We start from the raw sequence: 20157 nt of genomic DNA on the forward strand, positions 1-20157 counted from the left end.
AAACCCCAAATGACCTTATGTATCTGCAGTGGTTCTCCAACTGGACAGTGACAGAGATGCCACTGACTTACTGTAGCCTAAACATTGGCGAGCATTTCACAGTGTTGAAAATACCCACACTGAAGCAGAATAGATAAGTGAAGTCAAGGCCAAAATGTAGTGAGCTTTTGTTTTGTTTTTCCCCTGTGTGAGAAAGACCCCTCTCCATCCGTGTGTTTTATATAAATTATCAGAGATTTTGTGGCCCTCTTTCAGAAGAGGATGACATACAGGCTTATTTCAATAAAAACATCACCAGTTGTGACTTCCCTTGTAGCAAAGGCTGTGTCTCTCATTGCAGGGCCCATGCGTTTAGTACTCTGGAACACTTCACTGCTGCCTGTTAGATCCATTTGGATGTGCGGTAGCTGGGTTATTTTGCAGCACAGTAGACTCCAGACTGCTAAAAGGTGGTTTCTCCAAGCTGTAGAGTGCTTGTTTTGTTGAACACAAACATGGCCTCATTGATTTAGGCATTCACTCTTTAGCCCTAAACTCTGGTCTAGGGCTCTGAACCACCAGACCTACAAAAGCTCAATTCCTAGAAAAACTTTGGTGTCTTAACTAGAGAGATAGAGAGGTAAAGAAGGAGATAAATAAATGTGTACGAATAAATGTATGGCCCTCTCTATATGCCATATGACCTGTAGATCAATATGCGACATACATGATATTGCCTATATCTATGAATTTATCCATAGAGACCTGTTACTCCTGGATAAATTTATTAGAAGCTCTGTGAAAAAAGTGCACAATAATCCTTGCCTATTCTCAAGCCTTTTTTCCCTTGATGCAGTGATTGAATCCATGTGGAACCTGCTCCATTAACATAGATAGGTTTAGGTATCTTAGGCATGAGATTCCCATCCTTTTGTCATCATCACAATTGTCTTTCCTTGTATTGTTTTCCCTTTCTCATTCACCTTCCGCTACTTCACAATGCTTTCTTTCATTAAAAAGATTATTATATATGAATTTATATAATTCTATGTTGTGTGATAATTACATGATAATACATATTATTCACAGTACAGTGCAAGGTGTCAGAGAATACAGAATTCAATTAGTTATTCTTACCCTTACAGGACTTTAAAATCCTCACACATTTAAACTGTCATCTGTACTTCCTTTCCATTGTTTCTAGAAATTAATTCTGATCTAGATGTTCTGATCCAGAAGTATTTTGTAACAGGCCCTTTGTCCATTAGTGAGGAATATGTGTTAACCCTAAATGTTCTGCCATTTTCTGATGAGAAGAGATTTTGACCCCAGAGGCTTCATATATTTTGTTAGTCCAGCTGTTGATGAATTTTAAGATTCAAGTTACATTCTAACATATATATATATGTACGTAAGTTTACATATATAAAGTATCTATGAGTTAGAGAAAATGATGAACCAAGAATTGATTCTAAACAATGCTGTTACATTTTGTCTATTTTAAATGACAATATTCTTGTATTTAACAGTCAACATAATTCAAAAACCAGACTTTGAAATATGGTGGATGATACTCCATTTTTGATTCTCCTCAGAAATGCAGTTTTTCATTATAGAGGTTATTATGTAAAGGTTTGATTTGTATAAGTATATAAATATTTGAATACAGATCCAAATTTATTTGAACTTTAGCACCAAAGAGTCAAAAGGAAATGAAGCACAAAGTCTCATGAGGTAACTATTATTTCCAGTTTCCAGCGTGGCGAAATATTATGAAAACTGTTCCTTAAAGTATGTTGGACCTTGTAATTCATCCTTACTGGTTTATTAATTTCTCTAAAGTAGTGCCTGTGTAATGAACTACTTGAGTTAAAGGTCAAGTATTATGTCAGGAAAAAAAAATTATAAGAGTTGTCTCTTTTAAATAGTGTGATTTTTTTTTGGAGAAAATACTGTTAATACCAGCTTCCAAAAATGACTTATTAAGATGAGCCCAGTAGTAGAATTCTTGAAAATAGTTAAGAATCTGAAGATTTTTTAACAACTTGGAAATAAATTATTAAAACAGCTTGAACTTTATTCTCAAACTATATTTAAAAATTTTATTTGAATTGCTTAAATAGGTTTTAAAGTTAATAAAGTGATTCTTAATTTCAGTTTAAATGAATCCATCTTTATATGCCAGGAGATATTATGGGTTTATATATACTTTAACAGCCAAGTGATGTAAGCCTGACCCACATTCCAGGAGATCTGCTCCTGGTGCCATTTTCAAACACATTTGACCCTGAGAGAACTTGATCCCATCTTGTTCTGGCCATTAAAAAGGTCTCTGAGAGGTCAAATCAATTCTAGTAGCCACCAAAAGATTCTCATTCTTGGTTGATTTCCCCCCCACCACCACCCTGCTAAAGCAGTTGTCCTCTAAGTTCATCCTGGACCAGAACAGGTTTTCAGAGGACTCAATGTAGCCGTGAATCTGAATTTTGAGGTTTTGAAGTTTGGCCACAGTAAGGTCCATAATTACCAGAATAAACAAAAGAGCCTGACCTAAACTTTATATATTTTTGGTCAGTTTACCTAAAAGAAAACTTACCTTTTCATCTAAAATATGTGAGTGTGTATTTGTGTGTGTGTGCATTAGTATGTTTGTATATTTGCCACTGTCTAAGACAGTTATTTTGCTGATAAATGTTTTCAGTCTCCTAGTATTACGATGGATAGATAGGCCAGAAATTTATGTCAAGAAAGAAGCATATACATAATATATGTGAGAGTTCAGGTGGGGATGGGGAACAAAGAATGCCACTGAGAAAGCAGAAACATGAGAAAGCAGGCCTGGAGGGGATTGCTTCCAAGGCCAGGCTACAGAGTTGGATGCCTGGGTGATTGAAGAGAGCTGCCCCAGTGCTGGAGACTAGATAGCACCGGATGTTAGGAACCTGCTAGGAGGGCAGCCTCACCTGAATTGAAATTGAAAGGCAGAGAGCCTAGAAAGTATCCTGAAGTGAGCAGGGAAGAGCTATACCTTGGACTAGAGGGTAGAGGGCAATGTGGCCCCCAGGAGTGAAATGAAATATAATAGTATATAAAGTCTTTGTCTGTAAGTGATGGCTCAGGACAGCCTGAATGGTGTAACAGGATTATCTATGTATAATTCACCGGCTTTTTTCTAGTTAAACCATGAGAATAATGGAAAATGTAGTTGAGGAACTTTAAATGTTGGTGGTTGTGTTATGTGGACAGTAAGTGCCCTGTGAAAGAACGGTATTGCAAAGGTGGAAAGATGATTGTTTCTCAGTTACAGTCTTTAAAGGGAGACAGCAGAAATCAACCACACAGATGACCAGACAACCTATTTGGATTCCTTTTCATTACCCAGAAAGCAAATTGGAGAGAGTTACCTCCAACCATTGAAGAAGCACCTAATGTCCCACCATAGTTCTGTGCTCCATGAGATTGTTTACTTCCGCCTTAATGTATTTGCCAGTACTCCAGAAACAGACATCTTAGGACTTGAGAGCTTTATGTGACCTGCATAGATTCTTGGTCTTCAGTGGCTCCTATTGGTTGATGCTTTTAGGTTGCGCAAAAGCCCTCAGGAACACGTTGGGCAGTGTGCTCAAAGTGGCATTCCAATTTTTCACGTATTATTTTCCCAATGGTGGGAGATGGGACTGGAATCCACCTGCAGGTCTCCTGTGAGACAGTTAAGATTGCCTCATTATACCTGTAGGCAGAGAGACCCTCCCTCCAACTTGGAGGAGGCTCACCTGCCCACTGACAGTGGCAGTAGAGCAAAGACTTGAGACAAAGCAGGATGTGGAGAGACTGGTTTCCTTACCTTAACTACCCAGACCAGGGAATATGTTTTCTTCTGCCAACATAAAATAGTCAAGCATTTTCTGTGTCCCGGTTACGGAACATTAGAACAACTAATTAGGACAGCCCAATCAATGGAAAACAGATTCCATAGAAAATAAATTAGGGAAACAGCATTCTAGATCCTTTTTTAGAGTTCAGCAGTGCACGCGATCATATTAAAAGCTCTGAGAAGCCTTTTGATAATGAAAGTGGTTTCACTGCATCTGACTCACTGTAGCTCCACATCCACTTTGGACCTTATTTTCCTTAAATATCTATTAACATTTCTTGAAACTTAGTGTTAAAAGAATCAGAAGCTAGGAGGCAGATGCCGAGAGAGGGGACACGGACTGATAGGGAAAGGATAAAACCACCAAAGACATGTTTAGTCCACCTCCCCAGTTTGAGCTAAAAAATTTTTAGGTGGTTTTATCCTTTGCCTCATGTGGCCTATTCTTTAGCAGCTTTAGTAACGGGGTTACTAGTGAAGCCTATTAAGACTACCATGTCTGGAAAAGGCTGCGTTTTTTTGTTATTAAATCCTTACATTGGCTGCTTAGTTTTTGAATTAAGTTGAAGAATAATGAATTTGGTCTAATTATGAGCAAACCAGTTTTTTGGTTTTTGGTGTTTTTTTTTTGAGACAGAGTCTTGCTCTGTTGCCAAGGCTGGAGTGCAGTGGTGCGATCTCAGCTCACTGCAACCTCCACCTCCCGGGTTCAAGCACTCCTTCTGCCTCAGCCTCCCAAGTAGCTGGGACTACAGGCGCGTGCCACCATGCCCAGCTTATTTTTGTATTTTAGAAGAGACGGGGTTTCACCATATCAGCCAGGCTGGTCTCAACCTGGTGACCTCATGATCCGCCCACCTCAGCCTCCCAAAGTTGCTGGGATTACAGGCGGGAGCCACTGTGCCTGGCCGAGCAAACGACTTGGAACTTGTGATTTGGAACATATCTTTGAAGAAGAGCAGTCTTTTAAACTTTAAAAATACGTTTGGTAAAGATACCCAGGTTACCAAGTTATTTGTGGCTTATCAGTATATAATATAATAATTATATATAAATGATTGCTTTAAGAAGATAATTCTGATATTTTGTTGGTCATGTTACTAAGCAGTTTTTTTAACAGCCCAGTGATAAACTTTAAGCACAATTTTTATTATGTCTGAATTAATGACATGTCACTGAATAGAAAGCACAAATATTTTAGAAAGGTATCCAAAACATTATTTACTCCTCTAGGAATAAAGACATTTGAAAATGCCGTTAGTGGGTCTTCTCCCACATTTCCTCCTCCCCAAAAAGATTTTTTAAATTTCTGTGTTATTGATTAATATGGCTTATTTTCATCCACAGAGGCCAGTAAGCTTGTCATGTCCTATGTGGCAGCTGTTTGTGGAAAAGGAGCAGAAGTTAATCAAGTTAAAGAACAGCTTTTACAGTCCAACCCGGTCCTGGAAGGTAGGATGTGTTATGTACATTAAGTCGGTGTGACTCGAACAGTAGATTGAGTTATGTGGGTGCTTTGAGTACCTGGTCTGCTGGGAGGTATTCTGGGAGGGAAGAGGAAGGAAGAGATTCAGGCCAAGACCTGCTGAGCAAATAAGCCGTGTTCTAGAACCTCTTGGCCTAAGTGTTTAGCAGAATAGTTTACTAATGTAAAATGGGCTTCCTCACTTAACAGTCACTTTTCCCCACTCAATTTTTATTTGAATTCTTTAAATTTTGATTAAAAATAATCAACTGATCATTTGCATGTGATGGTGCAGTGCTGTTTTATTATTCAGGATAACACCTGTGGCTGATTATTTTTGTTAGAGAAATGAGGGCTCACCCCGAGAAACACTTAAGGACTCATTTTTTCCAGAGTCATAGAAAGCCTAAACCTGACTGGAGAGTGCTCAAATTCTCTATTTAGTTCTCTGTCTTAGCTTGGGCTGCCATAACAAAGTGCACAGACTAGGTGGCTTAAACAACAGAAACTTATTTTCTCAAACCTCTAGAGGCTAGAAGTTCAAGATCAAGCTGTTGTCCAGGTAGATTTTATTCTGAGGCCTCTTTTCTTGGCTTGTAGATGGCTGCCATCTTGCTGTATGCTCACTTGACCTTTTCATTGTGCTTGAGTGGGGAGAGGTGAGAGCAAGCTCTCTGGAATCTCTTCTCATAAGACCACCAGTTCCATCTTGAGGGCCTCACCCATCATGACCACATCTCACCTTGATTCCTTCCCACAAGCCCCACCTCCTAATACTAGCTTTTTGAGGGTTAGGGCTTCAACATATGAACTTTGTGGGGAGATAAGCATTCAGCCCATAACATCATCAGAAAACAAAACCAGAAACGAGTTTCCTTAATGCCATGGAGAATGGCATACAACATCAGTATGAACTACCTTGGCATTGGAAACAGTATATCAAAGTCTTTCCCTACTGATGGCAAGCTATTAAACTGCTTTATGGCTGGGCACAGTGGCTCACACCTGTAATCCCAGCTCTTTGGGAGGCCAAGGCGGGTGGATCACTTGAGGCCAGGAGTTCGAGACCAGCCTTGCCAACGTGATGAAACGCCTTCTCTACTAAAAATACAAAAATTAGCTGGGCATGGTGGCACACGCCTGTAATCCCCGCTACTTGAGAGGTTGAAACATGAGAATCGCTTGAGTCTGGGAGGTGGAGTTTGCAGTGAGCCAAGGTCACACCACTGCATTCCAGCCTGGGCAACAGAGGAAGACTCTGTCTCAAACAAACAAAGAAAAAAAAAAAAAACTTGTTTTATATTGTAAGCGACAGAGGGAGACTCTGTCTCAAAAAAAAAAATGCTTTATATTGTAAGCATGTCTTTACTGTCACTTAACATATTTGTTGTGGTGGAGTAAGGTTTCTCAGCCTCAGCAGTGTTGGATTGCTTACATGTTGCTGTGGAAGGGTGTCCTGTGCATTGTAGGATGGCCTGTCCTGTGCATCTCTGACCTCTGTTAGCTGCCAGTTGCACCCCTGCCCCTAGTTGTTACAGTTGAAAGTATCTCCAGACATTGTCAGATGTCCCCTAGGGAGTCAGAACCACCCTTGATTAGAATCTCTAGGCTAGATAAGTAGTTTGGTGGAAACTTTTGGTCCAAGTCATAGAAGTAAAGTCATGGAAGGATGAGATTCAACATGGATTAAAGCAGAACTGCTTTGGGGTAGTTTTTTCCCATTATGAAGGGTTAAAACCCTGCCCTGTTGTAGTTTGTACTCAGGCTCAGCCTCTCCTGCCCTTTCAGAGAGGCTCCCGAACACTGAGTATTCACTGTGACCCCAAGACACACTTCCCATGCTTCAGTTTCACCATTACAAGGACACACCATGCATCTGTATCCCCAGTTAGTAGCATAAGAGAGAAATGAAGGCAAATCATCTATTATGCTGTTTTTGATCTTTCCTCCATTGCAATATCTTAATAACGAAGCTATTATGGAAAGCGATATCTCTCAATTTTATTGTTCCATTATTTGACTTTTTGTTTATTGCCTTTTGCTTTTAAGTTAGGGTGCTATACATTTGCTGTATTTCTGCATATGCTTATTTTAAGAGTGCTGTGATGTAAAGGAGAAATGCTGAGGAATGCTGTAGCCTGCATCTGTGACTGGAATCTGGCTCTTTATTCAGTGGTATTTGGAACTAGGCTCCAGTGCAGGAAATAGAAGAAATGTCTACTGTGGGCATGCATTATCTTTTATGGGAATGCTTTACTTTTTAGCTGGAGCTGCTACTGTAAATGAACATTTAGAACAATGAACTTTAAAAAAACCAATTGAGGAATGTGTCTCAAGTGTTCTATAATGGAACACTTGCTTTTTATTCTGTGGCTCACAATAAAAGACTGTAGTGTTTAGGGTTGTGTTTAGTAATGTGCAACTCAGATTTGTTTGATGAAAAGATGGTTTATGGCTTGCAAATAGCACCCTGAATAAAGTTTCTTTGAAGCAATTCCTTCACTTGCCCCTGACCTTCAAGCCACAATAAACTGTCCTTTATGCGTCAACATCTCTAGTTGGACTTGGGGCTGTGCAAGTTAGCTAACTTGGCAGCCCTGCATGTTCACACCCACCACAAAAGACTAGCCTGTGAAAACACAAGAAATGTCATCGTCTTCATGATAACTAGGTCAATACACACCATTATCAAGGTTACATTCATGAAGGCCTTTTAACTGGTGGTGGACATGAGATAAGAATGGGAACCTCTCCAGCAAGCATCCTTTTTTGAATATTTTTAGTGTGCAAATTTCTTCATTCTGTATAGCATTTCAGCTCGTCTTCTGCTGAAGACAGAATTTGCTGCCAGGGACCTACCAAACCATACTCAGCCCAAGCAGCATCTCTAAGGCAAAGAACTTTGCCTGTGTTGACTTTGTAAATGTTGTCTTAATCAAGCTTGAGCAACTATTTTTTTAAGAATCAAAAACACAAAAAAGCCACTCCACACAAAATATAATGCATCAAGTGTGGCTGCTGAATTACTGGAGTTAACATAGGTAAGCACACACCCTGTCTCCTTGATCAGAGACTTTTGACTGCTTTCAAAAGTCAGACCAGATTTTAGCCTGTAGTTCTCATTTGAACACTCAGTAGTCTAATCTGCTCCCTGTTTAATTTGAAGAAGTTATGGAGACCTCTAGAGATTTGATGCCTAGCCTCTGATTCCAGAAGTTTATTTCTGTTCACCACATTATTCATGCTAGCTGCCTTGTGGCCCCTGGATCCCAGTAACAGACTGGGCGGGTGGGAGGCTTGGTAGAAACAGAGGATCTCATGCCCCTTCCCAGACCCATTGAACCTGAGTCTGCACTTTATCCTCATGTAGTTAGTTTGCACATTAAAGTTTGAAATGGTAAAGATGGGCGGGGTGGGGCTTCCAGAGTGTCAAACAGGGATCGCCTCTACTTATACAACTTACGTTTAGGCTACTTAATCTTCTACTACCATGGCCCAGGTTAACTTGCTCCTATCTTATGCACAGGCTTGGTGAAACAATCCTTTTACCCTATGACTCCGTGCTGTTCCCTGTGTTAAACAAGAGCAGTGTGTGCCTGGACCAGCGTCAGCCATGGGGTTTTTAAACGCTGTCATTTAAAAGGGAGTCCTGTGAGGGATTTGTCTCCAGGAAACAGCTAAGATTGGAACATTTGTATTTTGCATTATGGGCCAAATTGTTTTTCTTTGTTGTCTGGAGAGTTTCACCTAGGTCTGATGTGCATAAACTGATGAAACCATGTAGCACTTGTAGCCTATTGGAAATGACTATTGTTTCCAAATCTCTTATTCTTCCTGTATTCCAGAGCTATATAATTAATAATATTTAAATAGCTTTATTTTAAAATTAATTAAACAATTTAAAGGTTCACATGCCATTCCCCATGATCTGGAAACTTCAAGTTCCATAAAGCCTTTGATAATAAGTAATCTCTGAAATAACCTTATTCAGTGATGATAATCCTAGAAGAGCATGAAGCTTTGCTTCCTGGTCACTCAATTGACTACTCTCTAAAACTGTTAAAAGGTGTTGAATTAGGTAAGATTAAGTTTACAGTAATACTTGAAAAAATTCCATGAGTCACAGGAATGATTCTCTTTTTCTATGAACTTGTAAGACATGGAAGCTTTAGCAACTTACTAAGACTTCTGTTAAGTATATTTCTATGGAAGTTTTGGACAGAAATATCATTGCTACAAGTTGTATTTTCCAGAAATCATAGATTTCAAATACTGTATTTGCTTTATCTTTCTGCTTGAGATTATTATTTTTTTAACCATACATCTGTTTCTTTCCTACTAGCTTTTGGAAATGCCAAAACTGTAAGGAATGACAACTCCTCTAGATTTGTAAGTATTTGTATAAGCATAAGTGTTAACACTAATATTTAGCTCATGTATGTTTAAACAACCAGTAGATGTTTAATATTTCTTAATACACACATTTTTAAAATAAGAGGAACATCATCTCTATTGAAACACAAAGTTCTATAAGGACTCTTGATTTCTGGAATTTTCCTTTTGAATTCTTTTTGGAGTAACAAGCAATTTTTATCATGTTTTCTTGACATCTTCTATCATAAAATCCCATAAGCAATTTAAATGAGGCTATTTAGAGTAACACTTTGCTTATCTGAGTTTGGTATTTAGAAATCAAGAATCAGAAATTAAGAGAAAGATAAACTGGGTCTCAAGTTTAGGGTTAGGGTGCACCATAACCCTTGTCCCTTATTCAGTGGGTCCAGAAAGGATGGGATGTATTTTAAAATTAATAGAGGTAAAGTCCATAGGCTTGGCAACAAAAGCAAGCATGTGGGGTGAGTGTGGGGCTGTAGAGTAGAACTGAATAATAAAAACCAAATCTATTTGGTGTTTTGAGCTTGATTGAGTTGGAAAATGCTACTTCTCCCTACAGGGTCCATCTTTCCAGCCTCATACCCCACTACTCCCTGGCCTGTGCCTTGCATGTTGACGCAGTGGGCTCCTCCAGCCGGGCCATGCTCTTGGGTGCCTCTACCCTTTACAGAGACACAGCTGCCTGGATGCAGCTGCAGGAAATGTTGAGTCTGATGGTGGTGTTTTGAAATTAATGTATACATTTTTATAATAAAAGATCATTTGTTTAATGAACCGTCTTCTCACATACCTTACTGATTGCCACCAGGGACAATTTTGATGATCTTTTACGCCTCCTTACGTGAGACCCTTCCTGACCTTTCTCCACCTTCTTCTTTTAGATCCCGTTTGGCTCTTTCCTCCTTAAGGTTATTTTGTGCTTAAGGCAGGACAGTGACTTCAAGGGAGATAGTTTTGATAGTTTAGAAAATGGCAGGCTAAGTAAGGTTCCTAATTCCAAGGCTGTGAATTTTTTCCATCAGATTAGCCCCTTAAGTTGTTATAACTGATTTGATCTGTGCCTTTTCCTGTTGTGGTAACATGGCTAATCTCATTACATAAATAGAATTAGAAGTGAAGTGTGGGCGATAGAAGTAATTCTAATGACCAAGCTTCTTTATGTGATAGAGATTTTATTTTTGCTGTTTGCAAATTACATGCACACACAGTATTTAATATTTGCAAATATATTTAGTCTATAGATCACAAAAATGTAAAAACCCATATTGCTTAAAAGGCTATTACTACTCAGTGATATTTGAAATCTAGTGAAAGGCTTGGCAGGTGATTTGGCTTATTAAGTAACTTCAGAGAAATCCTATTATAACATGGGTATTAGGATATGAGATTAATACCTGATTATGGGCTAAATCATTTCATGCCCAGTTTTTAGCAGTTTCTCTGCTTTGTGGTCTGTGACTTGACTAGTAATATACCCATGTTTTAATTTTATAGGAGGACTCTACTGTATTTAAAGTTACTACTGTACCTAACAGTGGTTTATGTACTTGCACTCTGGGGAAATTGCAATGTCTTTGACTTGCAAACCAGTCTGTGTTGGTCTGGTTAACCTGGAATGAATTCCTTGACCTCTTCACTGAGTAGTCTGATAGACCCTGCTATGTTGTAGTTAATGCTTGCTCATTGTAGCTCACATTTTGAACCAGTATTCTCATGGAGATGCCTCACAGTGTCCGCTCCCCACCACAGCAGCTGTAGTTTGACATATTGAGCTACGAGTTATTTCTGAGTGGACTAGTGACATGATCAGAACCCAGCTTTTGGCGAGTAATCAGGAAGTGGCTTAGCGGGAATAGTGTCATTCCACTATCAACTGAATTCTCAGGGCTGGCCACTCGTTGGTTTATCCCTGGTTGTCTTCCTTTTCCATTCTCTCCAGTGTTTATTCTACCCTCCTCAAACCTCCTATTTTTTTTACTCTCAGCTCATGATGTTACGCCTACTTCACAGAAATCACCATCGTCATCATACAGGCCTTCAAACTGAGTTAATCCTGCTTCCTGGTGCCTGACCTATATGTATGTCTATGTACACTCCTTTTACCTAGGCTCTAGATTCTGTCACCTCCTGTGGCCAGGGACCACCTTCTGTCAAAAGGATCCCCTCTTACATGGTCAACCTCTGACTCCTTTGACAGAGTAACCATTCTTTCCCTCCTTTGTAGCTGCTTCGCCTCCTTGGTCCCCCACCTTCTTGGAGGTCCTCCCTGTACACTGAGTGGCCTGGGCCACATGACTGGACTTTTTTTTTTCCTCTCTCATCTCCTGCATCCAACCTGGGTCTGTTCCTGTAACTCTCCGGGTAGCTCTCAATTCTGTTTACTTTTTCTCTTTGACTACTTCTACTTAAAGCCACCAACATTTCTCCACTAATCACTGTAGCCACCTCCTGTCAGCTACATCTTCTCTTGCTTCTTTCCTGTTCATTCCATGCTAGCCAGGGAAATCTTGTAAATAGGCAGGTTTGATCATGGCATCCTTGTTTAGGAGCCTTTAAGGACATGGCTTTGGTGTGACGAGAATATCTCAAAGTAATCATGTGCTCCAACTTCCCTCTCCAGCCTTGTTTCCCACTCATCCTCACGGTTGCCAATTCTTATGCCTACTCCTTCCTGGTCTCCCACCTCCTTGCCCACCTGACTTCTGCTGATACTTTGCAATTAAGATGGGGCAGATTTCCTACTCTCCCTTTGTTCCCGCTTCTTTGGCATAGCACCAGGACCCACTGTAGGACATATCCTCCTAGACTGGAATATCCAGTTGACCTGTCTCAATTCCCCCGCTAGACAGTAAGCTCCTTGAAGGCAGGAGCCATGCCATGCTTTCGCTTGTGCCTACTTCAGCTTTAAGGAAATGGTTGAGGGACATATCCTTATGAATAAGTGCAGACCTAAAAGGGTAGAGGACCCATGATGATGAAAAAAGAGAAGGTGCAGGAGCATGCATAAGCCGATAAAAAGGCACAAATTGCATTGTTGACTGAGTTCCATGTGATTGTATTTCTTCTCCCTTACCCTCATTTTGAAAATTAATGAGTTAAAGTAATTCTTAGGACATGAAACAAAACTAAAGACTTTACTTATTAGATCAACACACACTTTTCCAAACAAGAAACAGCTGTCACAGTTACTCTGTTATACTTGTTACTCTTTAGGCAATTATAGACCAGTTCTTTAACAATCAGAATATTAAACTCTATGTGTGTTTCTGTGTGTTTAAGATACTATCTATAAAGTGTAAAATGAACCTGCGTTATATATTGCTATTATAATCTGGGTGAAAAGCCAAAAAAAGTAATAATGGCCAGTGTGATTCTGACCTGTTCATAACACATAATCTTGTATTTGATTTGAGTAGATATAAAAACAGATCTCTGAACGTTTCAATTCATTTACTGATATGTTTCAAGTTCCTAGCAATGGCTTAAAACATATTCTGCCAATAAAAAAAGACTATCTTCCCAACCAGTCTGTATACACAGACAACTTATTTTTCTTCTGTTTTTATTTTTGAATTGAGTACATATCCTCCAGAAGTTTGAAAGATAATCTTAAATGGAAAAGTCACATGATGGCTGAGAAGATTTGTTCCTAAATTAGCAGTGGGTTATATTAGCTTTGAACTAATGGGGTATTTAGTATGAATTATTTATGGAGGCATGTTGTTTTGCATCGTGGTTATATAAACTGTGTCTTTCTTAGTTACATTTAAACAAATGTATAAAAATAAGGGCTTAGTCTGCTGTTCTCTAAGAAGTACACTGAGTGAACATTTTGAGATGAACTAGAAAACTCACAAAATCTTTCTTTGGCAGGGCAAATATATGGATATTGAATTTGACTTTAAAGGCGATCCGCTAGGAGGAGTAATAAGTAACTGTGAGTATTTTTCTTCAGTCCTTGTAAAGAAGTTCAGAATACTAAAACATATATTTATAGTAGAATAGTTTAGATACTTGTGTCTTTGAGGCATAAGAATATGTTTCCTTGCTTTATATTTAGACTTTAAGCTTTGCATTTCAGATTGTTTTATAATATAATGTAATTTATAAATCTTTTTAAAGATCACTTAACATCTTTACCTTGGAAAAACTTTTTAGAAGCTTGCTAAATAAATATTTGCCCTACTGTTTTTTATATTCTATAGGTCTTTTTAAAATCCTATAGGTCTTTAAGGCAATCCAGTATGAAAAAAAGATCCTCTAAGGGTTATTTTCTTTAACAAAATGCTTATGATAAAAAAATATAAATAATTGGTTTTAAATTATAACTTTTGAAGTAATATTTATTCAATAAAAGGAGTAGACCTGTACTTCAGTCTTATTTTGAGAAATGTTGCTTCTCTTCCAGTGTATTTAAGTGATTGGAATGTGATACACTTGTTAGGTAAAACAGATTTTTTAACCTTCTTTAGACATGATTTGTGACTGTGGAAGTGAAATATTTAATGTGAAAAGTTAAAAAAAAAACAACAAAAAAACACAATCAGATGAGGTCTGCTCATACTAGCCCAGGTGCAGAGTTTTCTAAAGTGGGTGTATGAGTGCCACACAGGGTTTTCATGTCTCTTGTAAAAATGACAGTGCTGTCAGTGCTTTGGAGTTGTGGCACCCACAGCACAACCCTGATGTCCCTGCTCCTCTTGACTCGTGGTTGATTAGTTTGGAAAATGTAAGATGATGACTCAGGGCTTTGTGCACCTCAGCCACAGTCTGGTTATCCTCTGAGTCCTCTGGGTTTTTTGAGGACCATAGAACTGAACCTTCTCCTGCCCTTGCCTGCCTCACCATCCCATGGTGCTATTGGGATTGTTAAAATGAAAAAATTTATGTTTAGACCTAAAAAAAAAAAAAAAGAAAGTTGACTGAAGTATCCAAAGTGTGCGCATTTATTTTTCTTATAACAGTGGCGTTTCGTCTTCAAAGGAAATGTTATGCTGAACCCCAAAGAAGGTACCGGGGTAAAATGAGACCTGATCTGGTTGAAGAGGAGATGGGTAGCCCAGAATCCTGGCACTCTCAGATGCCACTGAGATCTTCCTGACTAGCCCTAGCAGAAGAATACCATTTGAAAATTATTATTTAGTAATTTGGTCAAACTATGCAGCCGATTTAAAAAAAAAAAAATTTAAATCATGATTCAGAGAGTAACCATCTAGGGCTAGAGGTTTCTCATCTTTAAAATGATAGGATTGAATTGGATGAATTCCATGGTTCTTCCCATTTCCAGCATTCTGTAGTTCTTAAATAACTTAACTTCTGGCTGGGCGCAATGGCTCATGCCTGTAATCCCAGCACTTTGGGAGGCTGAGGCAGGGGGATCACCTGAGCTCATCAGTTTGAGACCAGCCTGGCCAACATGTGAAACCCCTCGTCTCTACCAAAAATAGAAAAGTTAGCCGGATGTGATGGCGCATGCCTGTGGTTCCAGCTCAGGAGATTGACTTAGGAAAATCACTTGAGCCTGGGAGCTGGAGGTTACAGTGAGCCAAGATTGAGCCACTGCGCTCCAACCTGGGTGACAGAGTGAGACCCCATCTCAAAAATAAATAAATAAATAAATAAGTTTCCATTTTAGTTTGCCCACCTACACACTTTTGTATGCCATGTGTTGGGATTGTCCATATTTATAAGAATGTTTAATTATTAGAGAAATGCCTTGAAGAGAAAGTTTTAATATGAATTGAAGTTGAATGGGATAGTGCTACTTACGTTAAATGATTTCATACACAAAATATGGGAGTAAAAGTACTCATGCAAACCACATACGATGTAACCAAAGGCAAGTGATTATAACCCCTGCCAAACTTGTTAGGAAAACTCTTTTTACAATATATGGCAGCTGATCAGAGCTATCCAGCTAGTGGTTTGCCTCAGTTTTAAGATCACCATTTTAAGGAATGATTAATATTTATTCTGAATGATATTCATGAGCCTTTAGTGCTTTCTTTTTACAAGACAAATTAACTCTAGCTATAAAATTAATAAAACACTTTTTAAAAATGAGAGTAGGTTTACTATTGTTTTCATTACAGAACTTATAGCTGAACATTTTGGAATGATTTAATCAATATTACTCTTGAGGATTTTAGGAAAATAATTCAGGATGATTTTATTATTATAAGGATTAGAAAATAACTTCAGTTTTAAATTTTGAAGTTTAAGTTCTAAGCACAAATGTCTTCTTGTCCCCTGATTCTTGCAGTATCCATGGAGAATAAATATTAAACACTCAGTTCTTTTCCAATTAAGATTAATATATCTTCATGAATGGAGTTCATATGGTGTTTGTTACCATTTGTTCCCACAGTGAAATTATATTGAAATTTGTGGTAGTGAGAACACCCTGGTATTTAAGAGTATCCTTTGCTTTGGAGAGAAAAGGAATACATTAGTGGTAAGAGCAGGAAATTTCATCCTGTATAGAGAACTGACTCATAGGTGGTCACTGGGAGTTGCTGCCTTCTGGCAGAAGGGAGTTTAAAGCAATGGATAAACCAACTGGTGTTCTCTCCAAACTAAAGAAGCTAAAAGTTAGCTTCTTGTAGCGTAGAAAAGAAGACAAAATTTGCCATTTTGTAGGAAGTATATTTTGCCTCCTTTTCCAGCAGCTGCCTAGTGAAAGCATAGATTGTCATTGGCTAAAACTCTTACCTTGAAAAAGGCACAATATCCTTTGAGCCAATTGTGTACCCAGGAAGTGGAAAGGAAAGCCTGGTAACTTCTCTCTCTTTTTCTAAAAGAGACAAATTAAGTCTGGGACTCACTTGAAAACTACATATCCCTGAGGTTAGTGTCATTAAGAGAGGTATTGAAATAGAAGATGGTAAAACATTTGTTTCAATAGAGAAGATAAAATATAGAAGCACATCCAAATGTTTAGGTGATGTTAAATAATATTTCTCCTAGTTTGTTAAGGTTTGTTGGTCTGCTAACATTTATGTTTTTGTATTTGGGGATTTTGCATCTAGTGTTATGAACTGGAAGCTTTTGGAAACTAGTTTTTAAAATTAACATCACAGGCATTTGGTGGCAGTTTAGACAGTGGAGAACATATGGTACAAGTCGCAAGGGATTCTGTCTTCTAGAAGAAGAATATCACAGAGAAATATATGCTATGAAGAAACTATTATTTCAGATGTGCATACACCTGAGCGAACTATGGACTAGACAGGTCGTCTTGTTCACATTACCTTATCAAGAGTCTAGTGTAATACCTGACACAGCAGGTGTGTAAGTGCAAATACGGGCAGGCTCTTTTTTCCTTGTCCATTATTTGGGGCATACCCGTGAGCCTACTTTTGCAACTCTTGTTGGTTTATCATGTGGTTTCCAGTGTCTAAACAAAAGACAGCAAATTACTTCATTCTCTGTGCCTCCATTTCTTCACTTTGAAATGAGAATAACAATAGGACTGATTGCATAGGTTGTCCTGAGGTATAAATTATGTATTAGTATCTAAAGCACTTGTAATAGTGCCTGGTACATAGTGAGCACTCAATAAATATTTGCTTTTTTCACTATAGTTATTTGTTTATTGTCTCTAGCCTTTCACCAAATACATGCTCTGTAAGGATAGAGCCTTAGTCTGGTTCATTGCTGAGTGACCAGCAACTAAAATAGTGTCAAACATAGGCTGGGTACCATGGCTCATGCCTGTAATCCCAGCACTTTGGGAGGCCGAGGCGGGCGGATCACGAGGTCAGGAGTTCAAGACCAGCCTGATCAACATGGTGAAACCTCGTCTCTACTGAAAATACAAAAATTAGCTGGGTGTGGTGGCACACACCTGTAATCCCAGCCACTCGGGAGGCTGAGGCAGTAGGATCACTTGAAACTGGGAGGCAGAGTTTGCAGTGAGCCGAGATTGCACCACTGCGTTCCAGCCTGGGTGACAGAGCAAGACTCCGTCTTAAAAATAATAATAATAATAATAATGTCGAACACCTTATATATATATTTGTTGAATGAATTAATGATCACAAAAGTAATTATGTACAGTTAAGAGTTTTGTTGAGAAATAAAGCTTCTGCTTTATTGGAAAATTTTATCTGAATATTCTGTGCTAATCATTTAAAAATACTTCTAAATGAATACTTTTCCTAAATCCCAGAAAGGCAAACAAAATTATTGGTAGTCAGAGTTCTCCTGTTACTGACTTTGTTCAGCTTGAAAAAAAGAAATTCTGCTAATTATGAATGGAGGCAAATGCTGTGATTTGTCTATGTTCCAGTTATTCTTGCTGCACTGCCTGACAACCCCCCCGCCCCCTACAACCTCAAACTTAGTAGCAGAGTACAAGAAGTTTGGGTGTTTCACAGTGTTACAACTAGGTTCTGAGAGGAAAGTAACATCCTGGCAACCAGTGTTCCAAGAGGTTGAGGAGGAAGCCTGAAGTAGCCTGGGAAAGCATATGGCATGTCACTTCTGCTGTACTCTATGTAGTCACAGTGGGCACCAGCTTGCACAGTTTCAGGGGCAGGGACACAGATCATACCTCTCGAAAGAGTGTCAAATAATTTGTAATCATTTTATTTTAGACAGCCACTGTCTGATAGATTGTTTCCAGAAATGGCACAATAATTTCTCACCCTGTGTCGACAGCCTTGATTAGTCCCCTCTCTCATTGATTCAAAGCTTGACTGGGAGATTTATTTTGATCAGTGGAACAATTAGCAACTACAGCACAACCAGATACTTGAGGATTGTTTATATATTGGAGTTTGTCCTCTCTTGCTGATCTTGGGAATTCACTATCACCATCATGTGAATGAGCTTGGGTTAGTCTGCTGGATGAGGAGAGACACATGGAATGAACTGCTAGACATATGAGTGAGGACGTCTTAGCCCAGACGGCTGCCAGCCAGTCACCAGCAGACAACTAACCCATGAGCAAGCCCAGCAGAGATGAGCCAAGCTGGCTCAGGCCAGAAATATCCAGCTGGCGCCCACAATCATGAGCTAATAAATGGTATTGTTTTAAGCTGCTGAGTTTTGGAGTGATTTGTTATGCAGCAAAAACTAACTGATACAGGGGTGCGATTGATAATATATCCTTTCCCTCACCCAGTTTGGAAGCACTTGTAAAATAGGCACAAGAATCAAGCTGGAGAGGAAGTGGCTTTATTACTGTTAAAGGCAAGGTTGAGGAAAGTGGCTTTTGGTTTATCACCCAAGTAGATGTGTTAGTAGTCCTCTGGCACTTTGGTAGTGAGGCAGTGATTGACAACGCTAAGCAACTGCTGGTCTCTCCTTGTGTGCATTGCCCCATCTGTCTTACAGCACTGAGGAGTAGAGCCAGATGTGTGCACAGTGTGGGGAACCCAGAGAGCTGAGCCCTCTGTGCACGGCCCTTTCCTTCTGCAAATCTCACTGCTCAGCAAAGTATTTTTTCTTGTCCTGGGGAGGAGTGAGTGAGGGGCCAGCACACTGGGGGAGTTACTCTAAGGAGATGCTTCCACATGGAAATGTAAAGCAAAAGGAAATGGCCACCCTCCTCACAATGGAGATGGAGGATGGAACAGATTACTCTGGATTGCTTTGTTTTTTTCACATTTCTTTTTAATTTACGACACAATTGGCTTATACCTTTATGTGCTGTCTATCTCGTGGCACATTGTTTAATCTGTGTGTGTGCTGCATTCATGCCATTTTGTATGGAACGTGGTTTTACTCTTTTAAATTGTTTGAGATTTACAGCTTTGTTCTTCCTTTTATATCATATATTTGATTTTATTGATGGAAAGTCATCAATAAAAGGCATGAAACTGCCTGTTAGAACACTTCCTAAAGGAATCTCTGATCAGTTTTCTGGGAATATATGTATTGAGGTGAAATAGAAGACTCCCTGTCTATGGGTCAGTTCTCAGTAGTGAGATATTCGTTATATAAAGTGTCTGTTTTTAATCTGCCTTTTTAGGGTCACAAATCAAAAACTAAGAGAATACATTGCCTAATTTATAATACATACAAGGCTGGGCTTTTTTTTTTTTTTTTGAGTTTTGAGTTTTGAGTTTTAAAGCTCCTGAAGAAGACAGAAGTAGTCAATCATTGGTTGTGAAGTATCTGTAGCAATACAAGTGAAATTTCAAAAGAGCAATGCTGTGAATTCGTAATGGGTGGCTTTATATGAAAGTAGATGCTTTCTCTTTATTCAGTTTTACTTTGTTGTTCTTTTTACAAACATACGTTTACCATGAAAAAAGACTGTATTTATCATGAAATGAGACTATATACAAATATTGAAGAAGCCAGGTGTTGAAATATATCTAAACCTCAGATTAATGAATTAATTTATTCATTCATTAATTGGTGTTTATTAGGGTAGTAAATCAAGATAGTAAGGACCAGATATTTCATTAATTTTATTTCAGGATTGGGTCTAGAA

At 38.8% G+C, this 20157-nt stretch overlaps 1 protein-coding gene across 7 annotated transcripts in view; it reads left to right on the forward strand.

Moving 5' to 3' along the window:
* Window positions 1-20157, forward strand: part of MYO1B (myosin IB) — a 178960-nt gene that overhangs the window by 92511 nt on the left and 66292 nt on the right. For all 7 annotated transcript variants that reach the window (XM_003309371.7, XM_009443899.5, XM_009443898.5 and 4 more), the window contains exons 5-7: window positions 5201-5305; window positions 9661-9707; window positions 13587-13650. In XM_003309371.7, the coding sequence (XP_003309419.1) occupies window positions 5201-5305; window positions 9661-9707; window positions 13587-13650 (216 nt within the window). The remainder of the gene's footprint in view (window positions 1-5200; window positions 5306-9660; window positions 9708-13586; window positions 13651-20157) is intronic.

Source organism: Pan troglodytes, chromosome 13 (assembly GCF_028858775.2).
Source record: "Pan troglodytes isolate AG18354 chromosome 13, NHGRI_mPanTro3-v2.0_pri, whole genome shotgun sequence".
Classification (NCBI taxonomy): Eukaryota; Metazoa; Chordata; class Mammalia; order Primates; family Hominidae; genus Pan; species Pan troglodytes.